The sequence below is a fragment of the Drosophila ficusphila genome, unplaced genomic scaffold (genome assembly GCF_018152265.1).
Source record: "Drosophila ficusphila isolate 14025-0441.05 unplaced genomic scaffold, ASM1815226v1 contig_791, whole genome shotgun sequence".
Lineage (NCBI taxonomy): Eukaryota > Metazoa > Arthropoda > Insecta > Diptera > Drosophilidae > Drosophila > Drosophila ficusphila.
In genome coordinates this window covers 24,583,317-24,610,887 of record NW_025064737.1, presented here as the reverse complement: position 1 = coordinate 24,610,887, position 27,571 = coordinate 24,583,317, and the positions used below count along the sequence as shown (strand labels likewise).

General features: G+C 45.1%; 1 protein-coding gene across 1 annotated transcript; it reads left to right on the top strand.

Moving 5' to 3' along the window:
* Positions 1 to 66: 66 nt before the first annotated feature.
* LOC108097695 (fatty acyl-CoA reductase wat) lies at positions 67 to 27,571 on the top strand. Its single transcript, XM_017200166.2, has 10 exons — positions 67 to 481; positions 22,540 to 22,647; positions 24,878 to 24,952; positions 25,051 to 25,163; positions 25,225 to 25,473; positions 25,553 to 25,808; positions 26,310 to 26,502; positions 26,559 to 26,798; positions 26,859 to 27,116; positions 27,176 to 27,571. The coding sequence occupies exons 2-10, from the start codon at positions 22,566 to 22,568 to the stop codon at positions 27,261 to 27,263; spliced, it is 1,554 nt and encodes a 517-aa protein (XP_017055655.1). The 5' UTR covers positions 67 to 481; positions 22,540 to 22,565; the 3' UTR covers positions 27,264 to 27,571.

Genomic DNA, 27,571 nt, shown 5'->3' with positions numbered 1-27,571 from the left:
GAGCCAGTGAGCCACTGAGCCGCCGACGTCAGTCAGGTGTTGTGGTTTTTGCAAGTCGCGCTCGAGCTGAGTCTGTTTTCGTCTGCCTGGCAGCGCGGTTCTGAAACGCGTAACGCTCGCGATCGTCTTGTCTCGAAAAAGCCAATTTCCAACTCGGGACTCCACTGCACTCGGTTTCGTATCGATTCGGATCGGATCGCGGAGCGCTCCCTGCCGCAACCTGTTGCAACTGTTTTGGAATCGCTCTTTTCGAGCCGCTTGTGCAACATTGCGTGCCGCCTTAAAAGCGCGTAAAGAGTATACAGTACAGTACGTATCGAAAGTGGCCACTCGATACAAAGGAAGCCCCGAGACTGGCAGCTTTGGTACATCCCTTCGCGTGGCGGATTATCGGGCCCTGCAATTAGCCAAACATTTGTCGAAAGCCGCACCGCATCCAATCCGTGGGCGTGGGATCTGTTTCTGTGCAGCCAGCAAATCGGTGAGTTTTGAATTACATGGGATTATGGCCAATCTGGCCCGGTGCTCCGGTAATCGTATGACAAATGTACGCTGCCATTACGTACACGGCAACCGAAGTGGCTTTCTAAAAACTACCCGAAACGAAACGAGTTGGATTCGCTCCGCAGGTCCAGGAGGGGCCGTCGAAAAGCTCATTGCTAACACACAGGCATTCACGAAAAAATGTGTGAAATTTCATTGAATTTCCCAAATTTCGTACACAAACAAAACAGCAATTGGGAAATAATTCATTGTTTTGCCATTGCAACGAGAGTTACGGCTGCCAAAGAATCGATAATCGCCACTCGGATTATTATATTACCTCGTGGTCTTTGTTATTTCAAACGGGTTTGCATGTGGGCAAACCCACCAAAAAAAAAAAAATAATTGATTAGATTGGGAAAAACATTTATAACTGGATCAGTACTCAAGCTCATGTTTGGATGTCCAGTTAGCACGTCACTAATTTGGAAGATTTAATAATCTCCTGACACTTGGGCTCAACATTTTCTGTTCGGATGAGGTCAGTTAGAGTAATAAAGATTACAATGAATTTAAGCTACTACTTGAATATTACATTTAAAGTCAACCCTTTTCTTGCCAAATTGAGACGAACAACGATTGAGCTTAAATGCTAAATAAACGAAATGGCAAGTGTTTTCAAATTGTTCAAGTTAAATATTTAAAATATTTTAAAGAGCTTTCAGCGAAATGGCTTTAGGGCTTTATTATGCATGTTTATGGCCAGAATTTAAAACGGTTTAAAATGCATACAATGATCAATTATTGAGTTGTCGATGTAGGCGGCATTAACCTAATTGGTCAGAAGTGTGCCATTTTGGTCACAATTTAACAGATTTCTTTTGATGTTAAGAAAGATTTAAGTTACGCATTAAAAAATGAAGAGATTTTAGAGGAATTTAATTGGAAATATCTTTATTGGCCAAATTAAAATGGTGATGAAATTTTGTTTACCTTGCGATTCGTGCTCGAGCAATAAAGACTTCAAAATTGAATTCCAACTGCCGACAATTAATGACTTTCGGGGATGTCATATCACGGCGGCAATTAAAGTTTCTAGATTCGACTATGTGGGCAGTTTGCAGGGAAAAACCGAGAGACCGACAACTCTTTAATTATTGAGCGAAAAAATAGTGCTAAGCTTCATGTCACAGCTATTCAATTAATTCGCAATTTATCAAAATACTCGTACTCGGCGTTGTCAGAGCCAGGGCTTTTTGATTCGGCCGAACATATTTCATTTGTCCACCACAAACAACTCGCATCCGAGGACGAGTGGGTGGCCCAGTGGCCCCAGTGGCACCAGTGGGCCGACGGGGGGCGTCAAGTGGAAAATAATCGATGATGTGCCCGGGCACAATGCAAACATTGAATCAAAGTCAAATAGCATTAAACTTTTTGAACTTGCGAGGCGGGCAAAAAATGAAATAATAATAAAAGTTTGCCCGCCTTGCGAGAGGCGTGAAAGCGCACACAAAAAGTGGGGTTTTTTGGTGGGTTTTGGGGATCTGGGGTTTTGGGATCCAACGCTGCAGTTTCGGCTGCTCCTTCCTCCCTTTTTTCATCTTTTTTTTTTGGATGAGTGCAGCGTAGCGCAAATATTTGACAAATCCCGCGAAAAGTCTGCTTATGTTGTCACCTCGCTTCGTTTTTCGCCTTTTTCCGGGATAAACGGGATGTGAGATGGTGGATACTGGATGGGATTTGCCGGCTGACTGGCACTGGGCCAGTCATCCTGATTAGGATTGGCCGGAAGACAGTTCGACAATGTATTTTGCATGCGAGAATCGCAGGCGGAATTCGCGTGTAATTTATATCTCGCACTTTGCGCAGTTTTCATTTCGCGCCCCGCTGTTCTCATTCTGTTGTTTATGCAATTGCGCCAGTTGCCTTGCGAATGCCGAAGGAGCCAAGTGCCCCAGACTCTGGCTAACGAGTGCAGGCGCGTGTCTGCCTCAGTATCTATATCTGTATCTGTATCTGTATCTTGTGGATACGTCTCGGGCCCCCTGGCCCACCTGCCCACCAGGTGAAGGCGAACGCAAATGCGCCAATTTGTATGCAAGCAGCATTAATCGAGGGGTAATCCGGCAGCGATGCATTGCCGCCGAAGCCAGAGCCCCTGCTTTCGACCTGGCCAAGAGGGGCTGCCAGCATTACGTGAGGTGTGCAATTGCACGAAATTGATTTGCAATCGATAAATGTGCGAGTGCCGCTTCTGCTGCTGCTTCTCTGCTGCAAATTAGCAGCCAAGACGCTCTTTGCCAGCATTTGCCGGGCGTGTAAAATATGCATAAATAACTCGGCGACCGCCTGGCCATGAATCCAATTGGGAACATCTTTGTTTTGCTTAGTAGCCAGCTCCGCTGAGTGATGTTTTCATTGAGTCGGAGCTTGTTTCCCAAGTGTTTGCACATTTCCCCTACCATTAATTCCGCGAACTGTCCTTTGCCGTGATGCTAAATAAATTTCAGGTGTGATAGGCACTTGTATCCAACAAGAATTGTATGGTACACATTTCTGACTAAGATTTTTTCTTATTCTTTTTTTATGCAGACACATACCACAAATTCTTGAGCAATCAATCTTAATTCTGTGTAATTACTTTGAGTAAATAAGAGCCTCATAGAAATCTATATAATTATGGCGACAGTTATATACTTATTAAAGCCAACACTTATCCCGAATTCCAAACACCACCCCACCCTCGTTCATCTACACATTGTCGTATTAAATTCTGCATGCTCATTTAATTAGTGTAATTCTGCTTCGCAGAGAACATAACTCTACTGATATGGTTCATATTACTGCTATTACTTATTTAACGAGCGCTGCCATACACAATTTTAAAATTCCGACAGTTTGGTTCGCTCATTGTGACTAGCAGACAGACAGTTGATTTGAGTTTAGTGGGTTTGACTATTAACGAAAAAATGTTGAACTCTCCTTCTAATGAGGTAATGTTACACCCAACTCTATATGAATTTACTCAATGGAAATCGCAATTCCCTTTCGGAGTGTTTGATGTCTGCAACAATATTAGCTGGGCTTACAAAATCCATCAACAGTTATGCAAAATGTATTCAGCACGCGGAGAACGCAAATAAATCGGTGGCTAATGCCATCAATTGAATTTCACTCGTTTTCCAGGCAAATTCAAGTCGTTCCTCGACCGAATGCGATTGTGTGCTCGCTTTGTGCTGCAAAAATTGAAAAATCAAACACAAGGAAAACCACTCGAGATTCAGCAGTGCAATCGATTGCAAAAGTGGTGGTGTTGGCAGTAGTAGCCACTGACAAGGTCAGCACTTTGGCTTTTTATTTGGGGCCCGGCGGTTGTCGCATTCTAGGCAAATCGCTATTTGCTACACGGATAAAAAAGTAGCATCATCGAAATGTTATTTTCTTTCGAGTCTTTAGAGTAGGAGTGGAAAGATAATTGTTTTGATATTTAATCAGATTACAACATTCTATTCTTGAAAGCCTTGAAAGATTTCATTTTGCTGGCTTAAGTGTGTTTCTCTCTGTGTATATTTTAGCTGCGACTGGTTGAATTGTCGAATCGTGGCCCGGCCGTAATACACGTATTAATCTTGCCTCGCTTCTTGTTAGATGTGGCGTTGTTTTTGCGGTGGCAGCTTCGCTTCGGCTTTGGCAGCAACAAGTGTTTAATTGCGATAAATGCACCTGACCGCCTTGAGCCTGAGCTTGGGCCGATACCGCGACTCGGTTCGGACTGGGTTTGGGCAAGGCTTTCTGCTTCTCTCAGAATCTTCGCTTCACCACTGGCGACTGAAAGGTCAGCCAGGCATTGAACGTGAACGTGGCCGAAACCCTGCCCGCCAAGTGGCCAATTCACTTAGCTGTTTGTCAACGCTTTCGGCCCAATTAAGAGCGGGCCCATAACTGCGGCACGGCCGTTTAGGCATAAACCCTGGCCATGTGCGTCCTGTAACGGCCTTTTAATTATGCATGTCGCTACGAAATGGTCGCAGCCCGGCTAAAAGGTTGGCCGGCGCAGGCAACTGGGTCATTACCATGGCCTGGCTTTGATCTCCTGCTGATGGGGCCGTAAAAGACTTACTCCAACAGGTTGTAAAGCAAGTGAATTGTCTTGAATGTAATGTGCCATAAACACATAAATTAGAGTTTGGCCCAGAGACGACGGCGAAGGCCTTAGAAGAGTTGGCTTAGGACGGCCACTTGCTGGCACTTATTTGGGGGCTTTCGACAGCGCCTCTTGACCTTTATTCCCCGCTTGGGTGGTTCGGGTCCAGTTAGGCAGGTTTAAACTTAAAGACATGAGCTGCCAAAGAATTCATTCATTCAGCTTAACTTAATAAATACTTATCTGCTTTTCGGCTTTGATTAACATAATATAGTCATTTCAAAACCCGACAATTAGTGTTTGATTTCCGTAAATGCAACCAGTGATGACTTTGTGTTCCCAGACTAATTGAATTATTGCAATTGAGGCCTGGTTCGTGGAGTGGAATGCTACAATACTTCGCCCGAATTCTGGCCAGTCATCTTGCAGCCGCAGATATCGAACGATGATTTGCATCATTTGGCAGGCAATAAACTGTGAGAGTCGGTGCTCGATGCCAATCGGAATCGGAAGTCACGCATGCCGCAGCCAGTGGCTCGGGTTGCCGGCAACTTCCTCGAGCGGCGATCGAGCGGAACCCTTCACCCGCCGGAGCCTCAACCCGTAGGTGGCCCACTGGGTCACGGAGTGGAACCCGCCGGAATGCGAGCCGCAGTGCGTGAAAGCGGGTAATAAGGGAAACACTGCCGCAAATTGATGCACTACGCAGTGCTACCTTTAATTGAATTATTAATTATGTGCCTTAATGAATGCATAATTGAATAATAAACTACGTGCCACGCCCCTTCTGTTGTTCTGTTCTGTTCTGTTCTGCTCTGTTGTGGAATCGTTTTGCATTTTTTTTGTATTCGCTGTTTTATTTCAACCCCCCTCCCGCTCCCCCGCTCCGCAGCTTCTGTTAACCTTTTAACTTTTGTACGCCGAACCGACCGGAGCGAACCAATGTTTCGCGTAGTAAACATAAGTTGGGGCTCATTAAGTAATCACATGGAATATCCCGCAGCCAATTAAACCAAAAAGCCGCAGAGGGGCGTGGCGATGGGAGGAGTGCGTCGAGATGGATAGACAACATCGCTCACCGGCGGAATCGGATACATATAGCTTTACGGTTACAGTTGCACTGTTGCACAGTTGCAAGTGCAGATAGCGCGGCAGATGCAGATACAGATGATACGGATACGGATACGGGTGCATAGACACCAGATACAATTAAATTCGATTCAGGAAGCATTTATGCAGTTTGCATTCATTTAATATATATACACCACACCGAAACATATGTATGTGTGTTTCCCTCCCATTCGATTGCTTTTCGGCCACTCGCACACACACACACACACAGACACATACGCACACACACAAAATTGCAACTGAAGCTTCTTTGGCGGGGCGTTTTTAAAATGCATTGTAAATAAATAAATCCGGAATTTCTTTGAATGCTTGAATTTCAGCCGGGTAACCCGAGCAGATTGTTCAGCCAGCTGAATGCAGCTTTTTGAAATACATATATATGTACTATATGCATGTTGCCAATCGAACAATCGATGGCAATTTAACTATTTCTGATTTCTATTGCCGTTGCGTAACGCCCAAATGCAATCACCCAATTACAGAAATCGAATAAGTCAGTGGACACTTCCTATGAACCAAACCGCATCGCAACCCAATTTCGCCGCGAGCCACACACTTTTGTATTATGTCAAAAATAATTCGAAAATCGTAGAAAAGCCGACATCCTCTGTTGTTGCCGTCGCCGTTAATGTTGATGTTGTGCATTTGTAATGAGCCAGCATTAGAGCAATCGGCTCGAATTGGTTACGTACGGGCGGCCAGTCGCAGTCGCCATCCCCTCCCACCCACTTTTGCACCTCCCCCCGCGGTTGCACCACACTGGGCACTGCTGTAAAAAAACAATTTGCAGACAATTTTCAGTGTTTCAATCAAACAGGTTTGACATAATTTCAGCAGCCCCACGAAACGTTGCCAATCCGACAGCGGCAGGCTCCTCTGACAGGCGGTGGGGCACATGCTCGCATTTGTGGTCGGTCAGGAGGCGGTGCGGTTCGGCGGTGCTCGCCACCCGGGGAACGGGACAAGTTTCCAGACGTTGATAAACTGGCCTAGCGATCCCGAGTCCCAGATTCCACATACGCAGTCCCAACTTCGGGCACTTGCTATTTGTATCTCGCAGATGCATAGATACTCGTACGTGGAGCGCACAAAACGTGTGGCTCTTACACTGCTGCCTCACTTTGCGGGGGATTTTCGGTTTGTTTGCACAACTCGAGGGCCAGTGGCCCCCAAACCCCCCTCTTCTGTTTTTTTAAATACGCACTGGCCACCATTGACCGCCGTCTCACTTTCGGATTGCCTCCTCACTTCTAAGCCAAAGCTTTGCGCGTTTCTGTTTTGGCCACAGTGACCAAAAGTAACTATCTGGCCAACAAGAGGCAAAATATGAATGAAAAGGGGCGGAGGGGGCCGGAGATACTAACTAAAAGCCAACAAGTAACCAACAACTTTCCGCTTATAAATGAATCGAATGCCACGAACAGTGGTTGCCAATATCATCAATGAAATGTTCAATTATTATATGTTTTTGTTTGAAAGTATTACAATGTTTACGGCATTTCGAGCTTAAAAATAAATTAAGCTGGGAAAATACCTATTTCCTTATTTTTCGACACCTTAGTTATAGCTTTGCCATTTTAAGAGACTAATATTGTTTATTACGACAGCTAGATACTTAAAAATGTTTATTGGCCATTAGTATGTTGTGAGTAGTCGGACCTTAGATTATCTTTTTTGGTTTGCAATTCCGCTTAGTGAGCTATTATTCAAACTATCCTGTTCCTCTTCCGATTTCCCCAGATCCCAGACCACTGTTGCCCAGCTCCTTGGCAGCTCACACACATTTGCCTCCGACTTTTGTGCTTTGGTAATTTGTTTTAAATATTTGTTTAAAATATCATAACGCACGTACGCTGGCCACTTGTACGTGGCATCTAGCAGATAGATGTGAAAATAAAAGTTGTTTGCTCGGAGGTGTGGTGCTGGTGCTGGTGCTGGGGCCCCTTAACCAGATTCTCATGGCAACTTGAAGACGTTAAGGGGAACCCGCCCAGTGAAAATAAGCCCAGCGACCGGGGTCTAACGGTTCCGCATACGTGCCATATAGTCTGCCCACCGATCTGGCGTGAACCCGTTCGATTCCGATTCCTATTCCTATTCCGAATCCGACTGTGACTCCGATTTCGATTCGATCCCAATTCGAATTGGTTTCGATTCGCGACTGGCGACATTGTTATGCATTACGCACCCAAAATCCAGCGACGAAACGCGACGTGTGCGCGGGTTTGTTCCTGTGCCGCGGTTACCAATTGCGACCCAGTCCCAGTTTCGAAATCTCCCGGCTTTTTCCACACTTTACGTGACAGCATTTGCTGGGCGACCTTCGTGTCGGATCGAAAAATGCGCATAAAAATGGAAGTGGGCGTAGAAAGCCCATCGGGTGTACTAAACCACTCAGCGAGCAACTCGATATATCTTCCTGAAGAAAGGGGTGATTAAATGGCAGCAACGTATTCATTACACTCCAAGCTACTCGTCACAAATTGGTTTAATTCGATATACTCGTACGATTTGAAACGAAACTAAGCGGAAAACTGATTTGATTGCTGCTGAACCTCCACCCGAACCTCACATGATAAACGTACAATTAAATATTCGAATCTGAAAACCTAGGTAATCCCAAAGCCACGAATCTGTAGTGAACAGTACTTAAAGTAAATACACCTTCCCTGCCGCTTACTTCCTGCAATTAACACTTGGCTAATTCGCCAGTTTAGTGGCCACTTTAATTGCCATATCGAGCATGACCTCTAGGATGGGATCGAACATTGGCTGGCAAGGTGATGTCCGACTATTGATTAGTGCGACGGTCGAGCGATTGCCCTAAATTAACTTTCCATTCACACATGGAAACTAACGCCCTTAGTTCGTCATAATTGATGCATGCGAGCGATTAAGCCATTACACGACCGCTGCCTTTGGCCCAGTTGCATCGATTTCGGGTGGCCAGCGGCCAGTGGCCAGAACAAGGGCCAGAACCGCTGAACCCTGAACCGCTCAACCGGTTGCCGGGGAAATGCAAGCCCCCGGGGCCGAAGCCATCGCCAAGTAGTGCCAAAGCCAGGGCCAAAGCCAAAGCCGTGGTCGAAATGGATAACATGCCGATCATATCGGTATGCAAAGTGCCTCGGGTCCACCACGAGCAGCCGCAAAAAGAAGCTGGAATAAAATAATAATATAAAACGGAACAAAATAAGAGCAAGAAAAAAGTAGAGCGAAGTGCCGCTCCTTGCGGGTCGAAGGTTGCAATACCCTAATCAATAATCCTGACCATCTTGTTTTTGTCTATTTAGAAGGAGATATGGGGAAAGAATATTCGGGGTGCTAAGGCAAACAATTTCGAGCTCCTCAAACAAAGGTTTATATATACAATTTGAAATGTTTATACGTCAACAGTGACTAAGATTAAAAATACCAAATGGAGTCAAGAACCGACGAAAGCAAACCAGTTTCTTTTTTTCTTGACATATACTCGTATGTACGTTCAGAATTACAGCTTTTTGCTTTCTTTATTATGGTTGAGATGTTAAATTTATAATTGGTGTTTTATTTAATTTGTTTTGTTGTATTGTTAACGTAAAATAATGATACAGCTGTAGGTTTTTTATAACTTCGACCGTGACCTTATAAAGCAAAATTATTAAGAAGAGTTTCGCTTTGTAATTACCTCTTAAATGAAAAATCCGAGCAAACCCTGCTTAGGGTATCGGAAATAATGCATGCAGACATACGATATTGCCGTCATGATGGAAAATCATAAAATCAAAGAGGGCTGCGAGGACCGCAAGGAAAAACAAAAAGGAAAACCGGAGGGAGCTGCAGGATGTGTGCGATGCCCATTGGAGGTTTGCTGTGGGTTTGAATTAAGTGAAAGGCTGCTGGAAGGGCAGGGCCGAGTTCACTAAGACAAGAATCTGGACCGGGCTTTAATGGCATCGGGCATTCTAAAAATATTTATGTGCACACGCGCTGACAAACTGTTTTTGCATTTAAATCTCTTGTTATTTCTCGTCGCCGCTGCTAATGTTGTTCTGTTGATTTGCACAAACAAATTTTGTCAACAAGATTAATGCTAATTGAAGTTTTTCAACTCGCCCCGAGTCGATTCCGAAGTCTCTTGTTCAATGAAAGTTTCGGTTCGCCTTCAGCGGAAGTTTGGCCAAGTGCGAAAAGTTAGCAACCGAAACGACAACGACAACGACAACATCGACTATCCGTCGATAAAGATGATGATGATGACGATGATAATGATGATGATGAAGTCGGTAATGACTTACTGGGCTGCTGACTAACTGCGGATGATGATTAACTAGTTGATCATGACTTTTAATTGGTAAATTCTTGTCCGGGATTCTATTAATGGCCAACTCGCCAACAAACTGCTGCACGGGAGTGTCTGCAATTAACAACTGTTAAGTGCCTTAGCATTGAACTCAGCTGCTCTTGCTCTTGAATCGCCTCGCTTCAATTAACACCTGTCCAAGTCCAAGTCCCCGTCACGTTCTCCATCCGCTTGTGATTACGCGTTTTTATCGTCTTTTGAGGCAGGTTTGGTTTGTTTGCATCTGCGAACATTGAGAACATTGGGAGTGATTAGAGGTCCCCGTAGAGGTTGCATCCATTTAGACGCTGTCTGCGAATATTCGAGGGGGTTTTCGAGTTGTGAGATTTGGTCAATGATCTTGCCAGTGGAAATATTTACAATGAATGATTACTATATGGTTTGAATTATCGAGTCATCACAGCAAACAAATTGGGTTAGACCTTCAAGTTGAAGCGGAAGTAAGTTTAACTAGTTAGCATTCAGACTATTTAATCTTAAGAACTTCTCTCTTTTATTTTGTAAACTGTGTAATGACTTTTATCACCATTATGACATGTTAGCTCACTCAATTCAATTTAATATTATTGCAGCAGTCATATAAGCTTTTTCACTCCAAGCCAAATAAACCAATTAATAGATTTAAATGAGTGGCTGTTCTCCATTTTATTTCCCCGCATTTTGTCATTCAATAAACTTTATTTAACACTGTAAATATGTTTATGATATCGCACATTCGGTTTGAGCTTTTGCGCATGCAACATTTCAATTAGCACGAATTCGCTTTCCGAATTAAGATGGCTATCTAGTTAATTTTGCTGAAACGGAATCATAATCATATTGCAGCCATTAACTTTAGCATCCAGCTGAGAATTAATCGGTTTCATAGCAAGTTTTTACCTCTGGCTGAAGTGCTCATCAGCAGTCCTTCGACGGCTCTTCAAAAATTCACTCTGTTGCGGATCTGAATACTCGATGGCTTTAAAATCGCATTTATGGCGGTCGGGCATAAAGGTTGAGTGGGGATAAAGTTAATATATCGGCTTTAAACGGTCGCCAAGGGCGCAGGACCAAAGGGCAAGCGGGAGGGGGAGCGGAAGGACCTGGGCGCTGTGTCCATTTCCATTCCCATCTTCGATTGCATTTGGCTGGGGGATTCATTCAATTTCCATTCGTCATTCAATCGGGCATGCAATTCAGTTATGAAAACCGAGTGCTGCGTATTTATTTTGTATCTGTGTGCTCGGCTGACCCCCCCCCCCCACACACATACAGAGACTCAAACACACACACAAACTACCACAGTTACACACCGAAATTTGTTTGCATTTATGAATATGTATCCCGTCATAGACTCATTTTTATGGGTTCCTTGTTTACTTCTTTATTTCGATTGCGTTTCCCCTACGCTTTTTTTCGGATTTTCTCCGGCTAGCATCCTATAAAGCAGCGTGCCTGTGGGCGTGGCACATCGGTGGGCGTAATGCAGGCGCACACACACATACACACACAGTCGCATTTAGAGCGTAGCGAACGTTTGGCCAACGTTAGCTCCCCATGTAATCGATTTAATCATAATCCAGCTTTTACTATTTATTGTTCTGAGTTATAGTATAAATATGTATGCGGGCTGCATTAATACAAACACAAAATATTATCCTGCTGCTATTGTTGTTATTTTCCGCTCCGCTCTGATTTTGTTGCCGGCTGACTTTGGCTCCATTGGAGCATATTTATGGTTATAGTATGCATAACTGGAGGCAACCATAAAGTAATAATATGAAAGCGACCGGCCCTCCGACTCCGCCTCCTTTTATCCTTCGTCTACTGTTTCATCGCAGGACCCTGGAAAAGGGGCCGGGGGAGGGGTCAAGGAATTCGGGGGCGTGGCGTGGGTAGTGTACAATCATTGATTTTGGTTCAACTTAGTTTTTCTTATGCAAATACGCCAGAGCATTTTCCGTTCTTACCCTGTCCGCACACTCGCCTATGGGTTGGTGTGTGTGTGTGTGTCCGATTATATAGCAGAGCCTGGATAGTAGTGTGCGGTAGCGCCAGTGGGCAGGATATTGAAATATCCGGTTTATGCTTAAGTATTTATTAAAAATAAAAAACACAAGCCCTGGCTTTACACTGATCTGATCTGAGACCCTTGAAATTGTTTTTGATTACGGCGTTGCGATTGAAAAAAACACTATGTCTTCCTTTCACCCAGGTCACATTTCTGCCCCTTTTCCCTTTTCTTACCGCATGCAGAGGTTGATTAAGTTACAATAGAGATTCCGGAATGCAGATGGCTTTGAAGTGGCTGGCTATAAACAAAAGCTGCCACTTGATGTACCTAATACGCACACAATTTCCATTTCATTTGCCACATTTTTCGTTTACCTCTTTTTGTGGTGGCAAAAAGCCCTTTCAAATTTATTAAATCAAGATGGAACTGTTTGTGAGCTGTTGCTTGCAACGAATGTATGTTTTCTATTACAGTTCAATATGCCACAAAAACGTAGTACAATAAATAGAGGTTTGTAACAACACCTCAAAGCTTGCAGCCAACATTGATTTAATTACATCAACTGATAATAATTTTATAAATTTTAATTAGCCTACACTGAAAGCCCATTTAAAAGGCATTAAAAAGTTGCGGAAGAACCAAATTACCTGGCCGTAAGTTCCTAAAATTCGCCAATCCCTTCGCATTTGCCCCTGCAAATCCACGAGATCCCTGGAAATATACTCAATTTAAATGCAATAAACAAATGTACGTCCCATTCCGACCGTAACTTTGCAAAACGGATTCGTTTGAGAACAATGTTTGCATTTGAAATAAATGAAGTAATAACTTTTATGCGATGTTAAACATTTTTATGCAGTCCGCAAACATTGCGGAGGAAACATTTTGCTTTATGGAGATTTTTGATTTGCAACAAGCGAAATAAATTGAATGCAATTTGTGGGCAGCATAAAAATGAGGGAAAATACATTTGGCCCTCGGGCGATTTGTGGGCGTGGCATGGTCTAGGCTTGAGGTTGCCGGGTTGTCGGGTTGAGTGCATGTGTGGGCTAGTGTTATCCGCCGCATTACTCGGACATAATTATATGTTTGGGTTGGGGGAAACTGCTTGTGGCCACGACCAGACACAATTTCGCAATGTTTGCGATTTGCTCTTGCTGTTGGTATTTAACTGACCCGTGCCGTGGGTGCAGCAGCCACATAAACAATAAATACAACATTGCCAATCGGGGGAATTAACAATGGGGAAATCACAGTTGGAAGACAATGGATGAGCAGCAGACAAAAAAGAAAAGGAAACTCGGTTCCAAAAAAAGGGGCAACAATTTCGCTCGGAGGGCAAAGGTCACCCCTCGACAAGTGATAAAAAGTAATGAACAAATTGCTACAACAACAGTACACTCGTAAAACATCTTTGTGCCACTTTGTGTGGGTCAGTGGGTCGGTGGGTTGGTGGGTGGGTGGGTCGGTGGGTCGGGTATTGTTCTTCGTCTCGGTCTTGTTCCGACTTGCTCCTCCCAAATTGGTTTATTCGGGGTTTTCCAATGGATGCCCTGGATGGGGTAACCAGGCCAAAGCCGCAGGCAGTGGACTCAATGAATTGGGCGTCACACAAAGCGACTGAGAAAGAAGTCATCGTTTAACAGAGCATAGCAAATGATTTCCTACGAAAATTTGTCACACCCACACAGAGAAGACAATGTGCACGCACTGAGATACGGATAAGAGTACAGCTGAAGATTCGGATTCGGATACAGATACTTTGACAGTCCGCAGATACAATGGGTCCGGGCACAAAGGAGGAGGAAGCTCGTGAGGCAACAGTAAATAACATGCACAATGCCAAGATAAAGTGGCAAATGAGCAACACCAACAGCAAAAGCAACAGCAACAACAAGAGCAACAGAACAGCATCATCATCAGTGAATATCGAACAAAAGCCCTCGTACGTGTTAAGCACTCATTGCTGTCAAACATGCCGTGCACTTGACGAAGAAGAATGTGCCCCGCGACGTGTGGGAAAGCGGGAAAGTGGGATAGTGGGAAAGCGAGCTGTAACTGTGCCACTTGCGCCTGATGGCCATCGTAGCCAGAGATGCCCGTGGTGGCGATCAGTCTGGGATTCAACCCATGAAGGGTTCAATACCCTCCATAAGATTTTCGAAATGAAATGGAAAGTTAAATAGAAAATACAGGACTTTATAATGTATTCAAAGAATAAGTGAAATAACGCACAATCAAGAAGCACTTGCAATTAACAGAAAATACTCTTTGTAAAATGTATTTCGATGAGATCCAGATAAAGAACGCTTCAGAAAAAGATTACATAACAATAAAAGTACATTTTACTTTGACCCTACAGTGCTCCCGAAACGTTGGTAACAAGAGTCGAGAATCCGCAAAGCACCCTCGACGGTTCTGGGTGGCACAGAATATTAAAAAATGATTGCCTTGTTGGCAACGACCAAGTGCTCAGCTCTAAGACGCCGTGCCACACCCACAGCCCTGCTACTTGGCCATCATGCCACAGTCATATCCTCGAATCCACGCCCGCTCGACACGCATACGCCCTGTGTGACGCGACCGACACTTGAGCCGGCAATCAGGCTCAATCGTTTGGGCCAGGACGAAAGGGCAAGAAGGGGAAGAGGGGGGAGAGGGGGAAAAGGGGGAGGAGCGAATGGCTTGCAATCTGGGGCCGGCACTCACACATTCGCACGTACGAGGGACGCAGCTTTGAAATGTGAGCTTTTCCAGCAGCGGCGGCGGCACAAACAACAAATATAAATCGTTAACAATAAATAATCGTCTATAAGAGACGACATTTGTTGCTCCGTTCTGTAGTTGCTGTTGTTATTGTTGTTGTTGGTGATGCTGCCGACTGAATTCCTTTTAGCCAACTCGGGCGCTGCTTTATGCATTTGTAGTCGTATTTGTAACACAATTGTTTATGCCACTGTGGCTTGTTGTTGGCCCTGCTTTTGTTGCTTTGTTTTTATGGCCATCCGAACCACCCACCAACCACCTACAAGCCACCAACCACCCATCAACCACCCACTGCCCTTCAGCCGGGCCATGGAGCATAGTTTATTGTTATTTTATTGGGGAGGGCCTTCTTTTAGGCTTTCGCGTGCTTTGTAAATAATTCGTGCTCGTCGCGTTTATGACGTGATTTCTTAACCGTTTACCCCGGCCTCCCAGTTGTGTCCCCCAAGCCTTCAAGTGAGCGGAGTCCTTGCCACGCCCCCCTCACTTTAGTTCCGGCCCTGCCGCATGCCACTCGAAGCTCGAGAGGCTGCAATTTCAATTTGCAAAGAATTTCCATTATGACTTCCCACTCCCTTGATACCCTTTAGGGAATTGGATATTGCCGAAGAAGGGACTCTGTTTAATTCTGCTTAACAACTTAATTGGTTTAAATACATTGCAATCAAGGGGTAAACAGAAAGTATTTAGCCCATTGTATTGTTTGATTTTATCTTAATAAATTAGGTTAATGGGTAACTCTTCGCCCTAATTTTCAGCACTACTTTCCATTTGCGACTACTGTTTACATAAGTTTGAAGTTTGCCATCCTTTGTTTTAGTTTAATTGGAAAATATCATACTTAATTTATATGTATGCGCCAAACCAAAAAATTCCAAATTACATTCAATTATAAATTACACAAATCGCGGCAGTGAGAGGGAGAAAAAGTCAAGGAGGGAGGGAGATAGAAATAGAGATAGCAATTGAAAACGATTTAAATGTTTGCTTATTTATTAGCGCATAAATTTGTTTTTATACTAAATTTTTTGCATCGTTTGTGCATTACAAGCCAGCGATTGTTGTTGCATTGATTTTTGCCGTGATTTCCCCGATTATGGCAGCAGCAAAATAGCTATAGAAAAAAAAAGTAAACCGATTAATTAATATAAATTATAGCGGAGCGCATTTAATTTATTTATATTTCTTATTCGCCCTCTCGCATTCGTTATGCTTTTTTGTTTTATTTTTTTTCTTGTCGATTTTGTAATGTCGTGTTGCTGCAATTGTTGTTGTTGTCATTGATAATGAGCGAATTATGTAATTACAATTTGTAAACGTGTGCGTTTATGTATGCATTCGGTTAAATCGGTGTGCGCTTAGATTTGAAAAATTGGCCATAAATAAACAGGTGTAATAGAGGCGCAACAAACAATTAAAATTGGTTTAGAAACTGTTCGCCGAGGCTTTATTCTTTATTCGTTTCGTGAACATTTTAAATCGGGCCTGTGTATTAATTATCGAGCATGAAAACAATCAAATTAAAATAAATCACAATAAAAATCAATGAATGTTTAATTAATGAGAATTCAATTAATCGAGCTGCACATTAAACTGCTTTGACCCCTATTGTTATGAATTTTAAGTTAAAGTTGGGGGCAGTAAACTTACGAACATGTGCAAAAATGGGTAAAAATTTCAGGAGTAAACCTTCTACTTATTAGTTATGATTACTTGCATTCCGTTGGACCGGCTAACTGACTATTTCATATTTTAAAATACGAACAAGCAAGCTCAGCCAACTGTGAAAGCCTTAATGGTATTTTTGGCAATTTAATAAACTGTTCGGTTTTGAGGTACTGTCAGCCTGTCTCCGAGGGTCAAACTCCGATTTCATTGCACTTAAACCCCTTTTATTGGTTACATTTCACAAAGCTCCTCGGACCATCATTGGGTGCCAGCTCCGGTTGCGTGCGGATGAATACTGGTAATTTGCCTATTCAATTTGGCTTTGATTGCTGTTATGGCCATGCGAAAATGCGAATATGAGGCAATTGCTTGGCAATATTTGCCTGGCCAATACCTAAACGCTCTAGGCAGCCACACAGCCATAACCGAAACTATTTGGTTAAACGCTCGAATTGCCCGACAGCTCAGGTGTGGCTGGGGTTTGGTTACCTCGCATTCGGAGGGAACTGGAATGCAGCGGAGGCTCCACTCGATTGTGACGCATGCGCAGCTCCCGACCGTAAAGATATCCACTGATAGCACTCGAATATATCCGAAGTCTCAGAGGTATCTCTACAAGATCCGAGACACGTAGCCCCGCCAAGTTTCATTAATTTAATTGCCGCAAATGTTTGTCACTTGTGTAAGACTCGTAATTGGATATTGCGAGTTCGCACACGTTCTGCTGGAAGATACGTGTAATTAGCATTTTCCAGAAGCTGGAGAGGGGAAACTGCAGTGTGCTCAGTGCAAACATCGGACGTCGGACGTCGGATAAAGTCGTTAAGACGACGCGACAATAGCTAACTCCGCAGTTCCCATCGACTGCAGTTCCAACCGGCGACCCACAAAGTGCCCAACCACACACACATTGTCCAAAGGTCGGTGCCGAGAACGGGGAAACCCCTTGGTTACGGCTTAATGGGTCCGAAAGAAGGCTCCTTTCATTAGATCCCGGCGGAGAGATTCATTTGAGCAGCTGTTAATTGGAATCGGCTGCCATTATGCCACTCGCCATAAACTAGACCCTGTCACAGACCACTCAATTTCAATACCACTGCGGCTCATAAAACGACGCATCAATATAATCAAAATTATCATTACCGCCGGCTTCGAGTGGCCGGGGAAATGGAGCCGGGCAGATGGGAAATGCGAGATTCGAGATGGAAAAGGAGGAAAACCGAAGGGGGACGCCGACCGGCGGGAAGCCACAACGGCAGCGATGCATAAGCGACATAAAAACTATAATCAATATCCATATCCATTAGCGTTATCGTATCAACGAACTCGAATAATAATAGCGTACATATGTATGGACGTGGCTACCGCAGAGTCCGTAGTCAGGAGTTCGCATCCCGCAGTCCCGAGTCCCGTGTCCCGCGAACGGACAGTTATACGGACACGTATACGGACAGCGCAGTGCCACTGGATAGGATGCCCGGCACAAGGATGCTCGAGGACTCCCGCGGAGCTCCTGCCGCCCATTTGTCTTCACGTAATTATCTTTTAATAGATTTAACGAACATTTTTCGCACCGACTCTCTGCTTGTGTGTCAACCCAGTGACAACGGCAAAGGCAACAACAGCGGCATTAACAAATGGCAAGGAATGAAATCGGCCGAGTCGCCCATCGCATTTCACCGAACTTCAGACACCCTATAGTAAGCGATGAAAGAGTAAACATTAAATTACCAATTCTAAGAGCTTCGTAAATTCTTGTCATATATTTACTTTTTATCTGGGAATAAATTAAATGTGGAATTCAAAGTAGATGTCAACAAACGATAGTCATTCAAATGGACCTTTGTGGCAATCCGACTGGCAGCATTCAAAACAATTACAATACCTTTTAGTTTCGCTATCGGAGTGCTGTGCAAAGTAATTGAATGTGTTATCCGATATAATCAGCGCTTGCAGTAATTATATAAGCAGAATCGCTGGAACAGCGTGTTTGCTCTCCAAACTATTTGCATTGTCACGGGTTGGCAGCGATTACGTGGGGATGCGGCCAAATCGATTGCACAGTCACGGCCACTCGCCCGAAAAGGGTATGGCACGTAAGGAAGGCACGATGCAGCGATACCTATGCATATATATACATATACACATATATATCTGTATATATTGCACTATAGTCCGGACTCTCAGACAGGCCAAAGCCAGCGGAAGTCGGAAGTTGTATGGCACATGCGGCGGTCGTGGTGGTTGCGATGGCGATGGCGATGGCGTCTGCACCACTGGTAATGGCGATGCCAATGAGGCGGATGCTGGATGCTGGATGCTTGAAGTGGGTGGGATTGTGGATATTGTGGGTGGTGGATGGTGGGTGGTGGGTGGAGTGACTCCTGATTCCTGGCCGACTCCACACGACGCCAATGGTCGAGCGACCATTCCCATTTTATGGACTTTCAAACTGTTGCTGTTAATTATTTCTTCTTCTTTTAATGTGGCCACTGGTGTTGGCCGCAGTTCTTACTTATTCCGCCCCTCCTGCAGGACCTTTTCGTCCTGCTAACGATGTTGGCCGCTGATGATGATGCCGCCGATATTATGCACCACATCCCCCCATTTCCCCCACTGCACTTCGCGCCGTTGTTTGCACTTTTCCACCATTTTACACTTTATTACAAAAGCATTAAATAAAATTCAAAGCGAACGAGTCTCGTCAAAAGAGTTCGGGAAAAGGCGAGGAAAATGGGGAAAAGGGCCTCGGATATAATTTTCGATTCGCATTCGGGTGGTGCGAACAGAGAGCTGTTCCATGGAAATGGACGAAGTGGTGCAGTCGCTGATTTTTTGTTTGCTGTTGCCCGCGCTGTTTTCTTTGTTCGCTGCCGGTGCAATGTGCCATGTTGTTGCACTGCTAAGAGTGCTGATTCTGCCTCTGCCCCTGCCCCGCTGCCCCTGCCCCAGCTGCAGTTGTTATTGTTGTGGTTCATACTTTTGTTTTTCGGCCCATTGTTCCCCGAAAAGTTTTTGTGCAGTTGTTGTTGCTGCCACAGCAGCAGCAGCAGCAGTAGCAACAACTGCCGGCAGTCTGGTGCACCGCACGCAAACAAGCGCCCAAAGTAAAAGAAGTACCAAAAGCGGCAACACCGCCAGATCGAGGCACACAGTGGTTAAACAGTGTGTGAATGCCTCTCCGCAACGTAGGTAAATATCTGCAGAACTATATTTCTGGAGTTTATTGCCAAAGTGTTGTACCTAAAAAAAGTTGGTGGTTGAATCCTCAAAAGAACTGCATTCAAAATGTTATTTTCAATGAAAGTAGATTTGTTAACTCATTTCATGTTAAGTATTATCAAATACCTCTAAGGTTTGTATACTTTCTTCGCTATTTGGGCCCACTGTGCCGAACTGTTTCAATTAGCTGCGCTTCGATGTGCATTGACGATGGAGTTTCGGTGTCGACAACTGAGTGGACAGCGCGGGCGGCGGCAAGGTGGAGGATTGGGGGAAGTATCTGCGGCTGATACTTAAACAATGTATAAATTCGTCTACAAAGTCGCACCCCTCCCCCTTTACCTCCCCCTTCCCCTGCCCCACGCCACGTTATCCTTTCCCCTTTATGCTTCCTGCAACAGAAGTTCATTCAGTGCGTACAGAACGAGTACCTTTCTGAGCCTTTCGGACGGATGGACTGCAGGACTGGTGGACTGGTGGACTCATGGGGCCAGATGGACTCCTCGCTGGCAACGGTGGCTCTGTGGTCGCCAACGTGGTGCAATCAGCTGCAGTGGCTTTTTGGCCGCACTGCCAGTTAGCCGGCTAGCCAGGCTTTTGGATGAGTTTCGGAAGGGGGGAGATGGCGAGGTTGGGAGCGGGGAACTTTAGATCCAGTCAGTCGGACGAAGCTGGCTGGCAGGCTGCCCGGCTAACTAAGTGTCCCTGCTCGCCCCGGGGAATCCCCGACGTCTGTCATTCGATTGCACTGCGCTGCTTTCGTCACTCATCCGACTGAGTGAACGCCGAGCCAAGCGCGAGTGGAGCAAAAGCTCCTCAATTGGTGTGAAATCCAACACCCCGCGGCCACAGAAACTGCATGCGAATGGAAAGCGGGTAGCGAAACTGGAGGGATGGGGAGTGGGGAATGCAGAATGGGGATTGGGGATTGGGGAATGGCAAGTGGGGAGCGGGTAATGGAACTGGGTTTCCATTCGCAAACACGCCAAATATGGGTTAATTGTGCGAGACTTTGACTTACGCGAAATTGTTTAATATTCGTTTTCATATCGAATTCGAGCTGTCGCGGTCGCTTTTCCAGCCCTTTGCTTTTATTTTCGGCTCCCTTTGTTGGTTTTCCCCCATTGTTGCTTTTCCACTCGCATCCAGACAGCATTGATCGAAGGAGTAAGGCTTTCGGATTATTTTATTATTTAAATTAATATCGCCAAGCTAAAAATGGCTGAATAAGATAATTTCCCACAATATCGTGAATATATTTAAATTAACTACGTCAATAAATAAACATTCAGATATTCTATAACATCGCTGCCTATACTCTGTATAGGAAAAGCGAAAGCAATATCCATTACTTGAATTGCGAAAATAACTGACCGAAGTTATGGCGCAATTATTCTAAATACTGCTGTTAACTCATTTTCCCTATTTACATAGCTAATTTGCTCGGCTGGCTTACTCCGAAAATGATTCCAATAAAGGCGGGTTAATTATAGCCACCGATTACTGACCTTAAATACCTGTTGGGACTTAAATTAAACCCAAGGAATTCAGTTGCGAAACGCACTGTACTTGGTGTTTGTTCTGCTCCCACAGCTTTTGTGGGTGGAGATATCTCACTTTTTAACAATGCCCCCTGAGCGTTGATTACTTTGACGTTTTCTTTTGAGCTCTGGCCCGGATTTCTCGACTCCGGGTATGCGGAGAACTTAATTCAATTGACCGGAGCCTTTGTTAATGCCGGACAGCCTGCAATTATTACTATTAGTACGAGCCAACCAAGGTTTCGGCGTGGTGTGCATTTGAACCGAATTTCCAGGCGTCATCGAACTGCCATCGACTGACATTGGACTCTCGAATTGAAATCAAATCGGAATAAAATATATGAGTTTAAGTAGCAGACTGGCCAGACTGCTGTGACGCAAACGAGTTTAAACGCATTTAAAACACGAACGCAGCTCAAATTTTGCTTTAATTCGCCGCACACTTTGAGGTAAACTAAACGAGTTCGAAAATTCTGTAATTCATTTGTTATCGCAACTTTTGCATAGTTTCATTCACCTCATTCCACGCCGGAGTTGCTTTCGAAAATTTGAATTTTATTAAATTTTATTCGAGTTGAGTTTGACTCTCGTTCGGGTTCGGTTTCATATCTGCCCGGTTTGTTATTCGTTCGTGTTTTTGGCCTGTGTCAACAGGTGCGTCTGGCACTTCATTAGGAATTTCAGTGCTCGTCCTGCGAATCTATCCCTTTGCCGTCGCCGCCTCTGGTCTGCCAGCAAGGAACAAAGTTTTAATTAAATTTCGAGCTTTACTGGAGCGAAATTTACTTATATACATTTGATTTTTAGTAGCCAAGAAACAGTCGCATGGCTACCGCTCTGGGGCTGTTGTAATTGGCTTTATGGTTTTCGCTTCCCATTCATCTGGCTCGAATTAAAGGAATAATTTCCGAAAGTTCTGCTGGGGCGGCCAGCTGAATGGTGTCCAGATATTCAATTAAGGGATTATCTGTGTCGCCAAAAGGGAATGTGATTTCCATTCTTCTCGCTATAAATTGTGGCTTTAAGCGGACTGCTTGTGCAGCTAAGCGGTTTACGATTCGGCGAGTGATTAGCGAGCTCATTCATTTAATGGCAGTAGTTGCAAACTGTTGAAGTTTGTGTCGATTGTTCAAATTACATGTCTAAATTAGCACTCTGTAAGCCAGTGCCTTGATATTATATACTGTCTTAACAGAACTCCCTGATTTATTTACAAAAATGCTTTGTGTTTTTTCTCTTCCTACAGATAATTAGGAACCTCACCTGGCCAAGATGGATGATCCCAAAATAATGAACATCATGAACGGCATGAAGACGCTGGAAGATCATTGTCAGCTCATAAACGACGTGAAGGGTGAGTAACCAGAGACCAGAGACCAGTGACCAGAAAACCAAAACCAGTAACCGGTAACCAGTCGAAATGCAAACAAAAATCCGAGCCGAGATCAAGTACCGCACCACGCAAAAGCCCGCCACAAACCAGGAAAAATAAAAGGCATTTATGTGAAATATTACATTAGCGGGCTTTTCTGCCCGAGGGAGCATCTGAGGGGAGGGGGAGTGGGAGGGGTGTCAGAGGGGGCAGAGGGGGGAAGCTAAAACAAAAATTTGTTGAAATTGACAAATTATGTGACAGACTTTTGTCTGCCGCCCACAGAATCCGAAGAGCTAACAACAATTGTTGACAATTCACTCGGAGTGGGAGCCCCCGCTGTTGTTTCTGGTGACGCTGCTGGTGGTGTTCCTGGTGCTTCTGCCGCGCTTTTTTGGTGGATCTGGAGGGGCGGGGGCGGGGCGGGATGCCTCTGTTGGTGTTGGAGTTAGCGTTGAACAAATGCCCCAAAGCGCTCGAAAAGCTTTAAACGCCGCACTCCAACTCCCACTCGAGTCACTCCAAGTGAGGCTCAATTTCGCTGCGTCCACGGAACAATGATGGCCCGGGTGGTTGGCGGTCGGGTGGTTGGGTGGTTGGGCTGTTAGGTGGTTGGGCGGTTGAGAGCTGTCTTTCCAAGGGGTTTTCGCAGGTGGGGGTTGGGGAGGGGGATCCACACGCTTTCAGCTTAAGGTTTTCGGGCGGGCGCGAGGCGGCGAGAAGTGCGCTCGAGTTGCATTTAAGCCAATTAGCATAGGTAAACAAAACATTTGAGTGAGCCAGCCAAGTGCTTGTGGTTGAGTGCGGCCTCGGGCCAGGAATTCGCTCCAAGGAGGTGGGGTTGGGTGGTGCCTCCGATGCTGGTTAGCCGGTGGTGGTGGGGAGCTGCCTTCGGACAGGAGCTGTAGACGGTGTCGGCTCTAGGTGTCAAGTTGTGTTTGAATGAATGTGTTTGTTATGCTTCAGCCGGCAGCGGATGAAGGGCCGGCGGCACATCCTCCTCGGCAATGTTGCATTTATTATGCAATTATCAAGTGGCAATTGTGCATGGGTGTCGCCTCTGTGTCACTGTATTTGTGTGTATGTGTGTGTGTGTGTGTGTGTGTGTGTCCCTGTTCTCCGACTGACAGTGATTTACGCCGACGATTGGCAATTAGGCAGCAGTAAAAGAAAAAAAACCAGGGGGGCCCTGTTCTCCGACTGACAGTGATTTACGCCACGATTGGCAATTAGGCAGCTCGAGTTGAAGAAGGCTAAGGCGAGGCGAGCCATCTCAAGATGAAATGCCATTCAATTGAGGAATGTGGACAGTGGGGCACTGGGAGAATGCAACTTAAATTGGCACAAGAAGAATGAAAGTAGGGAAATGTATAATTTAGATCTTAATAGCTATTTCAAATATTTTCTTTAAATTTATTTCCCTTTTCAAACTTTAGATTTTATCAATAGCTATCTGCAAACAATAACCTGTAGAATACTATTCCAGTTTTTAAATTCTCACAAATTCTGACAGTTTAAAACTTCCTACCACCACTTTTCTCTCAGTTGAGCAAGCAATACACGTGTAACATATGCAACTGTGCGTGTGCGGGTATTTTGGGCGTGTGTGCGTTTTAGACAATAGATGAATGGCTCGACGAGCTGCTAACTTGCAAATATTTATGAGTGGCCCAGCAAGTGGCAGGCAACGGCAACCGATGCCGCAAACAACAATGTGGGCAGAGATGGATGGCCTCCGAAGGGGTGGCAGTGGGCGAGGCTGGAGTAGGCGGTGCGGGGGTGAAGGGGTGGCGTTATTCCGGGGGCAAAGCCCATTGGCAGGCGGCGTTGAAACGTCAAGTGTTGTTGCCGTTTTGGCACTTTGGCAAAAATGCAGCCAGGAGGCAACCTCGTGCCCTCCCAACTATGCCGAGTGTCTGTGGCTCCGGCTGTGCGTCCGTCCCACAGTCCCGCAGTCCCGCAGTCCCTCTGTCTATCCGGCTGTGTGTGGCGTGAATTATGCGCAATTCAAGTGGCATTTGATGCGCATTTAAATTCGTGACGGGGCTTCAAGTTGGTGGCAAACAAACCAAACCGAAGCGAACTGAGCAAACAAGTGGAATGGATGGGGGCTGCTAGGTGGGTGGTGGGTGGTTCTGCTGAGCCCACCACCAATGATGCGCATCAAATTGGCTAATTGTTTAATGACTGTTTGCATTGATCTCTTCCCCAGACGAGTCGCCCATGCAAATGTTCTATAAGGACAAGGGCGTCTTCCTCACTGGCGGCACAGGATTCTTCGGCAAAAGTAAGTTCCACTCGACTCCCAGTACGTGACTCGAATCCCGGCCACTTATTTACCTTCCCTCGCCATCACTTCTCGTCTCTCGTGTCTCGTGTTCCCAGTTATCATCGAGAAATTGTTGCGCGTCACGGAGGTGGGACAAATCTATTTGCTGATACGCACCAAGAAGGGCAAGGATGCGTTCGCCCGCATCGAGGATCTGTTTAATGACCCGGTAAGTGCCCTAAGTCCCCTAATTATGGAACTTCTCAATTGATTTGTTTATCTTCTCGCAGGTCTTCGCCAAGATGAAGCAGGTTAACCCCAAGTACCGCTGCCAGATCAGCATCATCAGCGGGGACTGCTCGCTTCCTGGACTGGGAATCTCCGCCGACGAGCGCGAGACCATCCTGGAGAACGTCAACATCGTCCTGCACAGCGCAGCCACAGTTCGCTTCGACGAGAAGCTCAAAATGGCCATCGCCATCAACGTGCACGGCACCAAGGAAATCATCAAGCTGGCCAAAGAGATTGTCAACCTGAAGGTGCGTTCGGAGTTCAATTTACTTTGATTCGTTTTCAGGTATTTTTTTGATTAATTTACTTGTCCTCAATCCTTTCCAGGCCCTGGTCCACGTCTCCACAGCATTTGCGCACTGCAACATGCGCCACATCCAGGAGAAGTTCTACAGCGGCACGATGTCCGGCGAGAACGCCTTCAAGCTGAGCGAGTGCCTCGACGAGCACACCCTGAACACTCTGACCCCAACCATCATCAAGGGCTATCCAAACACGTACACCTTCACCAAAGTCCTGGCCGAGAACGTTGTGCAGCAGAGCGCCCAGAACCTGCCAGTCACCATCTTCAGACCGGGCATTGGTAAACATTATATTACTGTTCAATTACGCAAAAAGCCCTCAAGAAGTATAGTTTTTTTGAAGAGGTTGGGAAATAATGGTTAGAATATGGAATGATGACATTTGCAGTAAAATTTCCAGTCGATCTGCACTGCAAAAAAATGTAGGGGTATCCGCTAAAAAATGTAAAACTCAATCAAAAATTTAAATCGTCTAAAAAGTGGTATATATACTTTGGATGAGGTTCCCAGTAAAACAGTCTACCTTTCAACCGTAGGTGAGATTTTTCACCTGAAAATATCAGTTTTTTAACTCTAGCAAGAAAAATAGTGACAAAAAATGCAAAAAATTGAAAAAAATTAAATTTTGTTGGGTCCTCAAGTGGGTGACATGGATCGATAGAAGAGGTTCCCAGTTGTCTAAAACGGTTCGCTTTTTTGCTGTAGGAAATGTTTTGGCCATGTGACAGTAATTAAAATAAACTGGAAGAGTAGTAAACTAAGTTTAACGAATACATTCACAGTGATTACCACATACCGCGAACCGGTGACTGGCTGGATTGACAACATGTACGGTCCTTGTGGCGTAATTGTGGGAATCGGATCCGGAGTTCTTCGAGTCTTCACCGGCGACATGGACAATATGGCACACATCGTTCCGGTGGATATGTGCGTGAATGCACTTCTGGCCAGTGCATGGGACATAGCCCGGAATAAGTAAGCTATACTACTCGATTCTATCTTTAAAAATTACTGAAACTATTTCCATGCAGATATGAAACGCCTCCGATCTACAACTATGTTCCGGATAAGGAGAACATGGTCACCTGGAGGCGCTACATGGAGGATGGCTTCGAGTACGGCTGTGACATACCGATGCGGAAGTCCATCTGGTATCCGCGATTCACCATCGTGCCGCACATGTGGCAGTACCACATCCTGTGCTTCCTGTACCACACATTGCCCGCTCTGGTCATGGACGCCATCATGGTGATAATTGGCAAGAAGCCCAGGTGGGTCTGCATAAGATTTGGTTTAAGGAAACCCTTGTAAACTCCTTGGTGTTCCCACAGAATGATGAAGATCTACCGCAAGATCCACAAGCTCAGCAACGTCCTCAAGTACTTCAGTTCGAACGAATTCCGCTTTGACAATGACAATGTAAGGAAACTCACAGAAAAGCTGGACGATCGGGACAAAAGGCTTTTCGCCTTCGATATGCGCGATCTTGACTGGACAAATCTGTTTAGGGTCAGTCTCTACGGACTGCGGTTGTATGTGGTCAAGGATGATCCCAGCAACATTCCAGAGTCCATCAAGCGCTACGAAAGGTATTTAGCATCCCTTCCTACCTTCCTAACGAATATTAATAAATAATTTATCTTTTCAGATTGAAGGTGCTGCATTATACGACACTGGCTGTTTTCTACGCGTTAGCCGGCTGGGCGCTTTATGCCCTCGTCAAGCTCTTCTTATAGGACCCAATTATTCTGTCTTTCGTATTCATTTAGGGCACATCTTCTACTCCTCAATCTTTCGGCGAAAACTCTAACACTTCCGTTTCCGCGTTAGTTCTTAGATATAGTTGTATGTATCGTATATATCGTTTGTATGTTTGTACAATACCCATATGCCCATAGTCATATGCTTGAAACGCTTTATCCGAATCTTGTATAGCTTAGTTCGTATGTCTGTTAATGTAAATCTGCTAAAGTTGAAGGCGTAATGTGGATGTAGATGATCGATTACGAGTACAATAAAACTGCTTCACATTTTGTTTGGGAAA

What these genes read in the sequence shown, in the direction of transcription:
- LOC108097695 (XM_017200166.2), top strand. Translation starts at nt 22,566, where the DNA reads ATGGATGATCCCAAAATAATGAACATCATGAACGGCATGAAGACGCTG. An exon ending in CACAGGATTCTTCGGCAAAA is followed by an intron (nt 24,953 to 25,050) that starts GTAAGTTCCACT and finishes TCGTGTTCCCAG; the next exon opens with TTATCATCGAGAAATTGTTG. An exon ending in ATAATTGGCAAGAAGCCCAG is followed by an intron (nt 26,799 to 26,858) that starts GTGGGTCTGCAT and finishes GTGTTCCCACAG; the next exon opens with AATGATGAAGATCTACCGCA.